Below are 15,476 nucleotides of genomic sequence, written 5' to 3'. Positions count from 1 at the left end.
ATCTCTTATTTATTTGTCTCATTTTGTTCGTTTTGTTAGAATTGGCCTGTCCCGTTCATTTTGTCATGACACCCGATGTATTTTATTTATTTATTTTTCTCTTTTGTTTGTTTCTGTTTGTCTTGTCAAATTTCCACTGTTTTGTCATGCTTCACTAAATAAAACATTTTAAAAAATAAAATAAAATAAAAAGACTAGAAAAAATTAAATACACGCTGAAAGGTTCTTCTGAAACCTTTGTTAAGATATGGAGGCCCTTTTAGGATTTTTATGACTCTCTGCAGGAACCCCTTGATGAAGAGTAGGGTGGAGAACATGAATGTCATATTACAGTAGTCCAAGTGGACGTTTGTGCCAAAATTTCCAGAAATTAGCTCAAGGAGTTCGTGAGACATCGCGTTCACGAGAATGGACCGGACGGACGTACATATGTACATACAGATGGATGGACAGACAACCCGAAAACATAATGCCTCTGGCCACGGCTATCGCTAGAAAAACTATGATTCTAAAAATGTATGTTTTTTTTTTTGTCTCAAATAGCATATAAATAGGGTTTGAACAAAATCTAAAAATGTATACAAAAACCTCTAACTGATGTACCAAAATGCTGCCAGTACGCCCCGTGTGTTAAACTGAGATTTAAAGTAAACACAGAAACTTCAACATTTAAAAACAGCATTCTAGTGTCATAATTAGAGCTGCAACGGTTAATCCATTAGTTGTCGACTATTTAATTAATCACCAACTGTTTTGATAATCGATCAATCTGTTTGAGTAATTTTTTTAAAGAAAAAAAAGTCTAAATTCTCTGTTTGCAGCTTCTTAAATGTGAATATTTTCTGGTTTCTTTCCTCCTCTATGACAGTGAACTGAATATCTTTGAGTTGTGGACAAAACGAGACATTTGAAGACGTCATCTTGGGCTTTGGGAAACATTTATCGACATTTTCTCTGACATTTTATACACCAAACAACTAATCAATTAATCGAAAAAAATAATCAACAGATTAAACGAATAAATAATCATAAGTTGCAGCCCTAATCGTAATGCTGTTCAGGCTTGAAATTAAACAGCAGAACATCAGGTTTCCCGAATAAGTCAGTGGTAACACAATGAAAAAAGGAGGAAGTTTAAGCCCAAACCTTATGTGCACATAAGATGACGTTTTCTTTCTTTTCTGTGTAAGAATTAGGGATGAGTTTGATTTTTCAAAATAGTCGTTAAATTATAAAAAATCTAAATAGTTTATGCGACTATTCGTCCCGTCTTAAAACATGATATATATTTCCCTTGTGTTAACCGTCGCAGGCGCTGCCTGGTAGTTATATTACTACCGGTAAAACATCAAGGCCTATGGAAGGAGGCTGGGACACGGGTGGACATGGGTATAACACATGCGCAGTGTAACTGGAGCTGTGGTCGTGCGTTGCGATCGGCTCAATTTCTTCAAGTGCGCACCAGATTTTACTGCGCATGTGTTGAACTCCAAAGATATGTTGCGTGGATAACGCGTGAGGGGTGTGTGTGTGTGTGTGTGTGTGTGTGTGTGTGTGTGTGTGTGTGCGCGCCCCTAGCAGTTTCAGCAGGTAGATCAGCTGTTCCAGCAGCGGAATATAACGTCATTCAAACCCGACAGAAACAAAATAAAACTCACAGAAACCGTCTTGGTTTGTCTTTCCACCGGCCTCTTCCACCGTTCCAACAATATGGTTGAAAAAAACTCTTAATCCATAGCGTTAGATGAGAAAATGTGCCGGCGCTACATGTCGCTTTCCCCACTGTGTCTGCTGCGGGGGGGGGGGGGGTTTATGCATGCAAAGATTATAAGAATAATAATGGACTAATTCCCAGTGATTTTGGAGTAGTATTTTTGCTTGGAATGCACATCCCTAATAAGAATCACCCCTCCCCATCTGATCACCTTTGTATTTCTTAACGTGTAAAATGTTAAATTCAACTGGAGAAATGCACATTTAACAAACAAAACATGCACGATGGACAAAACTGACAGAACGTCTGCGTCAGAAAACACCTGGAATAAACAACGTGAGTTTCAGAGTGTGTTGGTGCTACTAACCGGTTACTTGTGCCACCACGGCCTGAGAGATCCTCCTGTTCCCCAGGAACGCTTTGATCTCCTCCTTCACCATGCTGCTGTCCCTCCTGCACACAGCAGAAACACACACACTTTAATACGCTGTCAGCAGCAAAGTCTGGAGAGCCGAGCTGGTATCATACATGGGGAAACATCAAACAGCATGTGGAAGTACAGCAACATTTTTTTAAAACCTAACTGACGAGACTGATATCGAAAAGGGTCTGGGTATCATCGGATATTCCGTTTTTCCTTTGGAATTCAGAAAGGAAAAAACGTTTTTTTATTTTTTCGTTTTAAACCAAAAACGAGAAAACGGCCGTTTTCTCGTTTTTGGTTTCTGAATCAAAAAATGAAAAACGAACCCAAACCGGGCCGTTTGTTTGTTTTTGCGAATTCCTTTTCTCATTATTCGTTTTGAATTGAAGAACGGAAGTCACGTGGGTTTTTCGTTTTTTCGTTTTAAACCACAAACGAAAAACGGAATCACGTGGTGCTCTGTTTGTTTTTTGTTTCCAAACGAAAAACGAAAAAAACAAATTAAAAAAACGACCCGATTTAGTTTCTTCAAGTTTCTTTAAGTCATTTTCTCTTCTGAATCGAAGTGCGGAGAACGGCAGTCACGTGACCAGGAAGTGAAGGCAAACATGTCAAAATAAAAGCCAAGAAGACAGTTTGGTCATTCTATAAAAGTGTAACATTATTTAAGTACAGGATCAAAGTAACAGTAGAAGATAAATAGGCTAAATAAATACACAAATAAATACATACATAGATATTTTTTTGTTTTGTTATTTTCATTAACACATGAATGTCTTTTATCCAAAAAGTGTGTGATAAATTACAGGGAGGGTCTCTACAGATGTTATACAGAACTCTCACATAATTGACAATTTTCTCTCTCACACTCTTACTATGGGCTGTTTCTTTATGTCGGCAGGTGAGAAGCACTATGTGGCTAATCCTTTCAACACACCTGACACTTCCACCTGATCCCCTGCACTCCATTAGGAAGACTGTAGCCGAGTAGTTCTATATCATGATAATGCTGATTTTTCAACCAGCGATTATGACATTAATGCCAGCTAGACAGAATAAAGCTCTGTCTGTCATGACAATACTGTACTGGACTGAAGGCCACTCCATCACTCTAGATACTGTAGATTTAACAGATACCTGCTGTCTTCAGACGGCTGTAAAGAGTCACCCGAGTAAAGGAAAGGCCTTCAGTACAGTTCTATTGTCATGACAGACAGAGCTTTATTCTGTCTAGCTGGCATTAATGTCATAACCACTGGTTAAAAAATCAGCCTTATCATGATGTCGAACAAATTAACTAAATTACATAAACTACCAAACAGGCTAGAAATGATTGAAAAGCATCATAAACCACCAAACAGAATACAGAAAGTTAGTGATTTCAGTTTTTTAGTGAACTCAGGCTGATTAATCATCATATTAGACTATGATGTCTGAAGGTTGGCAAACATGCTGATCAACCATACTTATCTATCATTGACCATGATTATTGACTTGACTTTTCATCTATAAATGCGTCAAAATTGAAAATTTTACTGAAAAGAAAATCCTTGGGGATTGAGGAGTGGTGACCTCTGACCCCTACGGTGGGTAACGTCACAGAAGGCCCACTCATAAAATGCACTGACTTCACTGATACCGAATCTCCCTCCAAACTAAATTGTAAAGCTGACGGCCCCTCAATATGAACTGATCAATACAATCAAACTTTATTGTCCACCAGGGTGGATTTTTCTCTGCGGCTCACAAAACACAGAAAACAACAGACAGCAGTTAGTAAAAAACAGAGACAGGTTATGTTACACATTAAAACAGTTCATGTCAGTGTCTGTGGCTCAGATCTGCTCAGTCACTGTGTTGAGTTAAGAGTATTGATGGCATTTGGGATGAAAGACTTTTTAAACACATGTTTAGTTGCCAGAGGGGCTCTATAGCTCCTCCCGACTGGCTGCAGAGAGGATGGGAGCTATCTGCCAGGATACTCCTCGCTTTCTTCCTCGTCCTTTCTGTAAAAAGTTGAGTCAAGGGCTTTTGGGGTTTACCACCTATTTTGCCTGCCATTGACATAATCCTAGACAGTTTATTCTTCTATCTACAGTGTAGGTGACCGTACCAGGCAGGAAGGTTAAAGGTTAAAACACTCTCAACAATAGTTTTGTACACTAATTCTAAAATCTGCTGGCTGACACCGAGGCCACTAAGTTTCCTTGGAAGATAAAGTCGCTGTGAGCATCTCTTGAAGATATACTCTGTATTTTCAGAGAAGCTCACCTGAGTGTCCAGGACTGTACCGAGGTATTTAAAGTGTCCCACAGTTTCAACATGTTGGCCATCAAGTGAAACTGGCTCTGTGATCAAATGTTGTTTTGTGCAGCACATGATTAATTCTTTCGTCTCGGCCACATTGATTTCTAGCTGGCTAGTGTGACACCGTGTCTGAAGGGCTGTAGTGTGGGCCAGATAGGCAGCTTCACCTAGTGGGCCTGTTTCCTGTAAAAGGCCAACTAAGGCCATGTCATCCACATACTTAAACAGTCTAAAATGTTTCTCATTGGTCATAAATTCATTAGTAAAAAGAGAGAATAGCACAGAGGAAAGAACACAGCCTTGTGGGCAGCCTGTCTGACATGTTCTCCCTGACACAGACCCTCTGATCCACACAACTAACCCTGTGTTGATGTTGAGATCAAGGAGCCTTTTCAGGAGAATATGCGTCTTCATTGAGTTAAAAGCTGAGCTAAAATCCACAAATAAAGCTCTGGCATAACCTTTAGGATGCATAAGGTGTTTTGTGGACGGTGTTAAGCAGAGTCAGCACAGCGTCGTCTGGGACTCTGTCGCTCTTATTTAAGCGAACTGGAGCAGATCTAGCTTAGTAGCCACTGTGCTGGTCAGGTGGCTGGCAAGAACTCGTTCCATGGTTTTACACAATATGGAGGTTATTGCGATGGGCCAAAGATCATTTGGCTTACTTACGCCTGGCTTTTTTAGCACAGGCCTAATTATTGTGAATTTCCATGATTTTGGCACAGTGTAGGTGTCTAGGATATATAATTAATTATTTATTTAGCCTATTTATCTTCTACTGTTACTTTGATCCTGTGCTTAAATAATGTTACACTTTTATAGAATGACCAAACTGTCTTCTTGGCTTTTATTTTGACATGTTTGCCTTCACTTCCTGGTCACGTGACTGCCGTTCTCCGCTCCTCGATTCAGAAGAGAAAATGACAGAAAGAAACTTGAAGAAACTAAATCGGATGTTTTTTTTAAATTTGTTTTTTTCGTTTTTCGTTTGGAAACAAAAAACAAACAGAGCACCACGTGATTCCGTTTTTCGTTTGTGGTTTAAAACGAAAAAACGAAAAACCCACGTGACTTCCGTTCTTCAATTCAAAACGAATAATGAGAAAAGGAATTCGCAAAAACAAACAAACGGCCCGGTTTGGGTTCGTTTTTCATTTTTTGATTCAGAAACGAAAAACGGGAAAACGGCCGTTTCCTGGTTTTTGGTTTAAAACGAAAAAATAAAAAAAAGTTTTTTCCTTTCTGAATTCCAAAGGAAAAACGGAATATCCGATGATACCCAGACCGAAAAGATCGTGCGGATAAACGACTTCTGTATGGCCAGAATTTCAGCTTTCATTTTTTCACTATTTACATGTTCAGCCGTGGTGCGAGCTGCTGTATCATCAATGACAAAAGATTACATGCTGTACGCTAGGAGTGGGAATCATCAGAGACCCCACGATACGATATCATCACAATACTTAAGTCACGATACCATCTTATTGCGACTATTGTGATAAGATATATTGCAATATATTGCAATTTATTACCTTTTTTTCATCTGCAAATTATGCGGTGCGTCAACATCTGTTTTATCTAATAAGATACAGTTCTCACTCTGTCCCTTGACCTCTGACCTCCAGATATGTGAATGTAAATGGGTTCTATGGGTACCCACGAGTCTCCCCTTTACAGACATGCCCACTTTATGATAATCACATGCAGTTTGGGGGCAAGTCATAGTCAAGTCAGCACACTGACACACTGACAGCTGTTGTTGCCTGTTGGGCTGCAGTTTGCCATGTTATGATTGGAGCATATTGTTTTATGCTAAATGCAGTACCTGTGAGGGTTTCTGGACAATATCTGTCATTGTTTTGTGTTGTTAATTGATTTACAATAATAATTATACACATATATTTGCATAAAGCAAGTATATTTACATTTTGAACAGATAAAAAATGTGCGACTAAAAACTACGGACAATCATGCAATTAATCACGATTAAATATTTTAATCGGTCGACAGCCCTAATAATAACAATATCGATACTTGAAGTCTGTGTATCGAGTAGGGATGCACCGATACCAATACCAGTATCGGGTATCGGGTCTGATAGAGGGCGCAGCGAGCACTTTGTCCACGGTGTGGCGATGTCCGGGCGGGGAGCGCTGTAAAGCTAAGGCCGCGAGCCACCTTCGCCCTGAGCCTTTCCCAGCCGACCTAAAGCCGGTGGCGGCGCACCGCCTCGTATGCGGGACTCCCCAGCCTGCCGTGTGTCGCTCTCACCCTCCAGCTGTTAACGAGGGTCTTTTGGCACAGAGAAGTACTCGTATCGGTACTCGGTATCGGCGAGTACCCAAATGTAAGTACTTGTACTCGTACTCGGTCTGAAAAAAAGTGGTATCAGTGCATCCCTAGTATCGATACAATATTGCCACGCAAAATATCGCGATACTATGCTGTATAGATCCCCCGTCCATATTACGCTTTTGCCGTTGATGCTGTGCTGCTCTACGTCGGACTCAGTGGTAAACTGTACAATAACTGATTCACGTGTCAGATAATCAAACATATGCTTCTACCTATTCATAGAAAAAAACGACAAAACCAAGGAGTCCCTTTTAATCTGAGGTGCATTATTATCAGTGTACTGTTTCTTTTCTTTTATGGCTCCCACGTAATCACTGTTTCATTTCTGAGCAACACAAAGGAAAGGCATGAATTTTAATGAATTTGCGCCACCATTGGGTAATCTGTGTATATATTCTAAATGTATTTGGACGACATGTTTCCACTATCTTAGTCCTCGGCGGGGGGAAAAATGAAAACATGCACAGGCTTGCAGGAATGGAGGCTGTGTGAGGGAACATGTGCAGTCACACAGTGTACCCACCCAGCTTTCTGGCTTTCAGCCCAATCCCCTCCCTTATACATACATACACAGTCACACACAGGCTTAGGACTTGTCTTGGCTTAATTCCTCATCCTGGTACGGATTGTGAACACCTGTCAAATGTGTAAACTGGTTGGTGCACGTACTAATACTTTGATTTCTTTTACCGGAAGGCATTTTCCACTGGACACCTACCCCCCCTTCCCAACTTTAACAAACCCGTACCATCCCAGTATCCTTTGAACCAGTCAGCATCCCAGAGACGGTCGAAATGGAGAACGCATCAAAGTCCTGAGTGCTCCGTTTTCTGAAATGAAAATGCGTCACGACTCCTCGACATCCCGCGTCAATATCCTCCACACCAGCCTCTCGCGGCGCGGCTAAAATTAGAGCTCAAAAAAAAAAACGCTGCTTGTATCGACACCAGTGAATCAATGTAGCACAAGCTGCTGTACAAGGCTGAGGAAGAGTGGGAGGTGGAGGAGGAGGAGGGAGGTTGTGTTGTCGGATGCCAGCTCAAAAGGCCGAACCCCTACGGAGACGGAAATGTGCACTTTAAAAAAGAGAGAGACAACTCAGAAGGGCACCGTGGGATTGTTGACGAGCCGAAAAACCGCGCGCCACGCCCCCCACCCCCAGCAGCCCCGCTGAGCGAGGAGCTGGAGTGTCCTGCGGGCGGAGAAGACGAGGGCCGTTGAGCGCTACCCAACTTCTCGGGCCGTCAAAACAGGACGTGCAATTAAACACAGAGGCAGCGTGAATGAGCAACGGGACAGCTAGTGCAGTGCTGAGGAGAAGAGGATGGAAATGTCTATTCTTAACTCTGACTGCTAGTGTAGGGCAGCCGGAGGAGAGGGCTCATGTGTGAGCTCATGTCTTAGAAAGAAGAGAAGAGGTGGCTGACATGTGGCCTGAGATAAATTATGAATAGGACTGCCAATCGATTCAAATATATTTTATTGCGATTGATCACATGATTGTCCGTAGTTAATCGCGATTAATTGCAAATTTTTTTCAGTTCAAAATGTACCTTAAAGGGAGATTTGTCAAGTATTTAATACTCTTATCAACATGGGAGTGGACAAATATGCTGCTTTATGCAAATGTATGTATAGATTTATTATTGGAAATCAATTAACACAAAACAATGACAGATATTGTCCAGAAACCCTCACAGGTACTGCATTTACCATAAAACAATATGCTCAAATCATAACATGGCAAACTGCAGCCCAACAGCCAAAATTTAGCGTACGTTTGGAGCTTTATTTAGCCTCCTTCCCGACAAGCTAGTATGACATGGTTGGTACCGATGGATCATTAGGTTCTCTAGTTTCATATGTTAACAGTATCTTCACTCTAGCTTTAAAACTGAGCCCGCTACAACCTAAAAATCGCAGGTTGCATTAATGCGTTAAAGAAACGAGTGGCTTTAAAATAATTTGCGTTAACGTTTTATTATCACGTTGACTTTGACAGCCCTAATTATGAACACTGAAACTGTCAAAGTAATAGTTTTTACTTTTATTTTATGTCTGATATTGTTGATCTTTTGTGTACCTTAAAGCTGGTTGGAGCAAATATGATTAAAAAAAGTTGTTTTTTATAAAAACAGTCACTATATCCTGACAGTAGTGCATGAGACAGGTAATCTGAAAAAAATCATGTGCCTCTGTGTCCTCCGGTGCTCTTAGCGGCATCTGCAAGATTTCACAGACCGGAGGAAAACAACCAATCAGAGCCGAGCTGGAGCCTCGACGTCTCTGAGCAGCTGTCAATCACTCGCAAACTCCAATCAAACGGTCAAACTAGGCAGCGCTGATCAAATATTAGTGTATCGCTTAGCTGTAAAATGAGAAAGTTTGGGATTTTTGCCCAGTGATGCCAAAAATATACTGCCTACTGTTGCTTTAATCGAATAGTCAAAACAGAAAAAAACAACTAAACAATTGATCCATTCATTGAGAAAATTAATGTTGAGATCAGTTGAGGAAATACCAAGCCCCGCCCACCAGCCCGAGCAAACTTTCTCATTTTACAGCAAAGCCGTGCACTACAAGGTGATTCTGAAAACATCTGAGGAGAGATACAGGCATTACAGTTACAGAATATTGATTCATATTTGATCAGCGCTGCCTAGTTTGACCGATCGATCGGAGTTCGCAAGTAACTGAAAACAGAGTCAAGAGGAGGAGCAGAAGTCTAGTTTTCTCCCAGAACACTTGAATTACAATATGATGAAAGGTTATTATGGAATTTTTTGCCCAATGATGCCAAAACTATTCTGCCTACAGCCGCTTTAATACACTTCCATGACCGACCCCCTGAGGGTGAAACCCTTTCAACTATCCATGGGAAAGAACTTAATCTAGTGATGGGATCTTAGATGGGAATCCATGCATCACAACCACTTGTTTTTCTGTAAGGATTATTTTCTTCAGCTTGGAACCCTGAGTGAAGTTTTCTCCGACAACAGATTCTTAAGTTAACTATTGAGCAGTTCCATTTCAAACCTAATGTCATTTTCCAGAGGTGCACAGCTGTAAAGGCTTCTCTTCTTTTCCTTCTTAACATAATGTCATCTTGAACCCCTGAAGGCTTTCCCACAGAATAATTCCCTTTCTGTGCGATGACATAATTACGCCTAATCTCAACAAGAAAGCCTTTCAATGTGTTATTTTGATACGGCATCACAGGATGTACATCTTTATACAGTACACGCTGTACAAGACAAATGTACTAATCATCACGACCGCCATGTGATCCTGCTGTGCTCAAACAAATGCAAGACTAGCACTTCACCTTTTCTTTTCTTTATTTGTGCAACTGTGCAAAATAGCAGTTACTTATTGTCTGCACAATTAAAAAAAGGAGCAAGTACTATATTTACTAATGGTTAAGTTAACTGCAGTAAAGGCTCCGTTCTGTTTCTGCTTCAAGAAGATCTAAAATGATTAGTTGATTAAAGCTGAAGTAGGCGAGGTTGGAGCTAATATGATTAAAAAAAGTTATTTTGATAAAACGGTCGCTATATCGTGACAGTAGAACACGAAACAGGTAACCTGGAAAAAATCATGTGTCCTAGTTTGACCATTTGGTCAGAGTTCGCGAGTGATTGACAGCCGGCTCTCATAGACGGCAGATGGACAGCAGACCTCAGATCAGCTCTTACTGCTTGTTTTCCTCCGGTCTGTGAAATCTTGCAGATGCCGTTAGGAGCACCAGAGGACACCGGAGGACACAGAGGCACGTGATTTTTTTCAGGTTACCTGTTTCATGTACTACTGTCACGATATAGCGACCGTTTTATAAAATAACTTGTATTTGCGCCAATCTCGCTTACTTCAGTTTTACAGCCTTGAAATATAAAAATGCATTTTACAAATAGGTGTTTTTAAGTTTCTATAAATTTAATTTTCTTTTAGCTAAATTAGTGTCTTCACTCTAATCACATTTGTGAAACTCAAAAAACAAAAGTGAATTTGGCCACAAACTCTAGATAAAGATCAGATCAGTTCTGACTGCTTTTTCCTCCGGTCTGTGAAATCTTGCAGATGCCATTAGGAGCACCGGAGGACACAGAGGCACATGATTTTTTTTTCCTGTTTCATGTCACACCGTAAAAGGTAACCTCTCAAACAGAAGTGACAAGAAGTCTCCCTCATGTTCCAGCTACATTTGCGTTAGTGGCATCAGTGTGACCAAACAAATAATGATGGCATGGAATGCACCAATGATTAGTTCATTTCATTACGTGACCTTCGGCTCGCCATAATTACAGAATGGATTAAAAAGCTTTTCAGCACAACTGAAACGTTTACTCCCAATAATGAAAATGAATGCAAAAAAAAAAAAAGGAAGTCAGTCCGTGATGACAAAACTTGTTTCAAACAGACAAATCCTGTAGCCACAGACAAACCACAACCATGGACTAGCTACCGTGTTAAAGAGGACCTATTATGCTTTTGTTCTTTTAGTGTGTTATATCGTTTATTTTGTGCATGTAAAAGGTCTGCAAAGTTACAACGCACAAAGTCCACGCTCTGCTCCGCACACTGCTCCTGAACTGCCTGAAACTCCTCGCTTGAAGTCGTCCCCGTCTTTTCTTCCGTAGCGTGGTGATGTCACCAACTAACACATTAGCCTAATACCTGCCTAGCGGCTAGTTTGGCCCTCCCTCAAACAAAGCTAGTTAGAGCAGGAGCGGAGTCCGAAGAATTTAGTTCGGTTGACCAATCGCAACAGAGAGGGCCAGCTGACCAATCAGAGCAGACTGGGCTTTCTTGGGAGGGGGAGGGGCTAAAACAGAGCGTTTCAGACAGAGGGTGAAAAGAGGTGCTGCAGCACAGCCGGTATGAGAAAATTGTTCTAGTAGAAACCCAAAATACAATTATGCACCTGAAAACAAGCAAAATAGGTCCTCTTTCAGTGACAAAAACTGATTTTCCTGTTAAACATAGAACTTGTTTTAATCAAAAGCTCCAGCACAGCTACTAAATGGACTTGGAGCGTGTGAAATGTTTTCTCAACTTCTGTTTCCAAGGTCAATAACAAACTTTGAAACCGCAGCTGTAATGCCGGAACAGAAAATTACATTTTAACATTAAAAAAAAAAATCCATGACAAATGGGCAAACTCCATCTGCTGATGAAGATCATGTGATATGATCAAAAAAGCTCCAGAACTAAATCAACTTTGTGGTGAGGTTGTTTTCTCAATTGCTGTTTCCAAGTTTCAAGAATGAACTCGGAACCTCAGTTTTTTTGGACACAATGGAGCTTCAGTGCAGTTTCCAGTTGGTGCTATTTAATTAACCCTGACATAAACTGTGCTTTCTTGCCTCGTCGTTACGGGTTTTACTGCCAATAAAAGACGAACCCCCAACTGCAACATAGTGGCCACCGTAACACAAGATGGACATGGTGAGAAAAGATGGAGAGTAAACATTAAAGTTGATTTTTAGAAGCACCTTTAGTGGATCATTAGTACTGTAGATATGATGGAAATTTGTTCATTAGGAGTGAAAACGATGCAGTACAGTATCGCAATATATTTACGTGGGAATATTGTATCGATACACGGATGTCAAGTATCAATCTTATATTATAGAAACTATAAAACGCTGAACAATCCGCTATTCTGTCTTTCAGAGGTTGTAGCGGGCTCTTTTAAAGCTAGAGTGAAGATACTGGTATCATATGAAATTACAAAACCTAAGGAATCCATCAGTACCAACCAGGTCATACTAGCTTGTCAAGGAGGAGGCTAAATAACGCTCCAAACTTATGCTAAATTTTGGCGAGGAAAAACTGCCATGGTCATTTTCAAAGGGTGTCCCTTGACCTCTGACCTCAAGATATGTAAATGAGGCGGTCGTGTTTAGAAGGTAACCCATAAATTGCGAAAACTTAAAAAAACTATTGCAAAACTCGCTGCCGGACGACCTGTCCTAACCTTAACTATTGAAAGTTAATTCTCACAACAGTTTCCCAAATTGTGGGTTACCTTCTAGACTAGGGACGTCACGGTGAGGAAATTTTCCCACCAGTTAATAACCCTGTGACAACACCAGTGTTACCGATTACACCGGACATTTTACAAGAAAAGATGACGCTCAATATCTGTAGAGCGCTTACTAGAACTTTGACGTCGGGTGACGGGTGTGTGTCTGGCTTCTCCAGTCCAGCTTTCGCTGCGGGGGCCCGCAGGTTCCCACCCGGTGACACTGCGCAGCGCACACCGGCTGTGGCTCTGGTTTTAAATCCGAAGTATTGCCAAATAGGCACTTTTTGCTTTTCGCTTTGATGCCAAATCCTCCGCCATCGTCTTGTCTGTCAACTCTCTCTCGTCCCGTCGAGTGAAATCTGACTCCTGCTACTCTGAGCTGAGATTGTACGGAGCTGACACTTTCAATTTCAGTTTGTAGCATCTATCGTTCGACTACGTATTGATAACACAGCGCTGATACGCGAAAATGAACTAAATGGGTTTTATTTCTATATATAAAAAAAAAAGCAGCAAAACGATGGTGGGGGGCGGTGGGGGCAAGTAATGTAATCGGTGTATGCCTGAACACCGTGTAACACCAACTACCACGGCAAGCCTATTCTAGACACGACCCTCTGAGATGAACAGAGTGAAGACTGTATCTTATTAGATAAAACAGATGTTGACAAACTGCATAATTTGCAGTTGAAAAATGGTAATAAATCGCAATATATCTTATCGCAACACTGCATAGCATATCGCAAAATGTTTAAAATCGCAATACGATTGTATCGTGACATAAGTATCGTGATGATATCGTACCGTGATGATATCGTATCGTGATGATATCGTATTGTGATAATATCGTATCGTTGGGCCTCTGGTGATTCCCACCGCTATTGTTCATTCATTCATTCACTGTTCATTCCATACAGCAACAACAGTCCACTAAGATCACAGTTGAGTGAATGAAGCCTTTCAGATCAGCAGAAAACCACAATCTCAGATGATATCCAGTCTTATATCACCATAAACTGCTTGCTGTAAATATACTGTCCAGTTCTACAAGCACCAAACTGAAGTTGGACCAATGGCTATGAGTGGAAAGTTTCCCAAACAAAGTTTTAGAGCTCCGTTACTACTGACCTCATCAGCTCCTCCACCTTATCGTCGATGTCCAGGTCCTCTTCTGTAGCTTCGAACCCGAACGCTCGTGCTGCAGCCGCACTGTTCACTGGGTATCTCGGAGGAGACAGCTTCCCGTTGGGTGTGGCGGCCAGGCTATCCCTGCCATTCTGTGACAGAGCCACCAGTGACACCGGCGAGGGCAAGATGGCGGAAGGCGGCGGTGGCCCTGGAGGCGGGGAGGTGTCGTAGCTGTTGCTGGGAGACGGCGAGAGCCCCCCGCCGCTGCCAAACTGCGTCTGCGTGGCGGTGGAGATTTTGGAGGTCGTGGAAGAGGACGCGGCGGCGGCCGCCGAGTGCTCGCTGGCGCTGGCCTCGGTGTTGTTGCCGTTGCACGTCGCGGAAGAGGTGGTGGTTGCCGAGGCAGTGTTGTTATTGTTGAATGATGTAGTAGTGTTGGAGGCAGAGTTGTTGGTGCAGCCGTTGGCCCCGCCTACTCCGTAGCAGGACGAAGAGGAGGAGGAGGAAGAGGTGCGGCGGCCGAACTTGTCGCCGTGCTCCCGGTCCAGCCGGTCCAGAGTTTCAAGCGCGTGCAGGATCTCCTGCTTGTTCATGCCGGTGCGACGCAGCCGCTGCAGCAGATCTATCTGCTCGATGGTGAAGCGCGGCTCCTCGCTGAACTCAGACATTCTGCTGCTGGATGAGAGACAAGATGGACAGGTTGTGAGACAAGAGGAGGAAGAAGAGGTGGGGGGGAAAGGAAACAGGAAATGCAGGGGAGTGGGGGGGGAGTTAAGGGAAGCAAGTAAGTGGATGTTCAAGATCTGGGATGGAGGCGCAAGGAGGAAAGTCAGGCAGGAATCAGACAGATGAAGGGATGGTGGAGGCAACGAGAGGATTAAGTAGGAAAAAGGAACGCAGTTGCAGATGAGGAGAAAAATGAGAATGATGGGAAAAAGGAGGAGTGAGGCAGAGAAAGGTAGTGGAGGAGAGTTAGAGGGGTGGGAAAGAAAGGAGGAAAAGCTGCAAGAAGAAATAAAGAGGCAGCAAATAAGAAAAAAGGAAGACAAGAGCGAGAGATAGAGTGTGAAAGCGAAAAGGGGAAGGGAGGGGCAGGGCATAAAAATCAGCTATTTTTGGGAACCAGCCGGCAACACACGCAGAGTGCCGGAGTCACCTTGACAGCTGATGCTATCTTAACATTCTGACTGCCATTCTTTAAGAGCTACAATATATCCCCGGTCTCTGCGCGCCACCCACGCCGGGTGGTTTTTTCATAAGCAATTTGCTGCGCTCAAAATCAATGGAATCAGACTGCGGCAGATTTTCCATCTTCTGTGCCAGCCCCCCGACCTATGCTGATATGCTTTAAAAGGGGTCACTGGCATTTTTCTACATCTGTGTTAGTCTGAGCTGTGCAGAGGACGGAGGAGAAAAAAAATTACTCAAGAGTGTCTGTAGTGTTTTGAAGTGAAGGAAACTAATACAGGCCTTTAGAGGTCTGTAACACCACGCTTTAAAAAGGAAAAGCATTTCAGACA

General features: G+C 42.2%; 1 protein-coding gene across 3 annotated transcripts in view; it reads right to left on the bottom strand.

Annotated features, from left to right (window-relative positions):
* hmbox1b (homeobox containing 1 b) overlaps window positions 1-15,476 on the bottom strand; it is a 36,194-nt gene that overhangs the window by 19,066 nt on the left and 1,652 nt on the right. For all 3 annotated transcript variants that reach the window (XM_037751498.1, XM_037751495.1, XM_037751496.1), the window contains exons 2-3: window positions 13,957-14,631; window positions 2,082-2,167 (exon numbers count right to left, since the gene is read on the bottom strand). In XM_037751498.1, coding sequence (XP_037607426.1) covers window positions 2,082-2,167; window positions 13,957-14,624 — 754 coding nt within the window. In that variant the 5' untranslated portion in view covers window positions 14,625-14,631. The remainder of the gene's footprint in view (window positions 1-2,081; window positions 2,168-13,956; window positions 14,632-15,476) is intronic.

The sequence above is a fragment of the Sebastes umbrosus genome, chromosome 18 (genome assembly GCF_015220745.1).
Source record: "Sebastes umbrosus isolate fSebUmb1 chromosome 18, fSebUmb1.pri, whole genome shotgun sequence".
Classification (NCBI taxonomy): Eukaryota; Metazoa; Chordata; class Actinopteri; order Perciformes; family Sebastidae; genus Sebastes; species Sebastes umbrosus.
The sequence above is the reverse complement of the archived record's forward strand: the minus strand, read 5'-3'. Positions and strand labels throughout refer to the sequence as shown.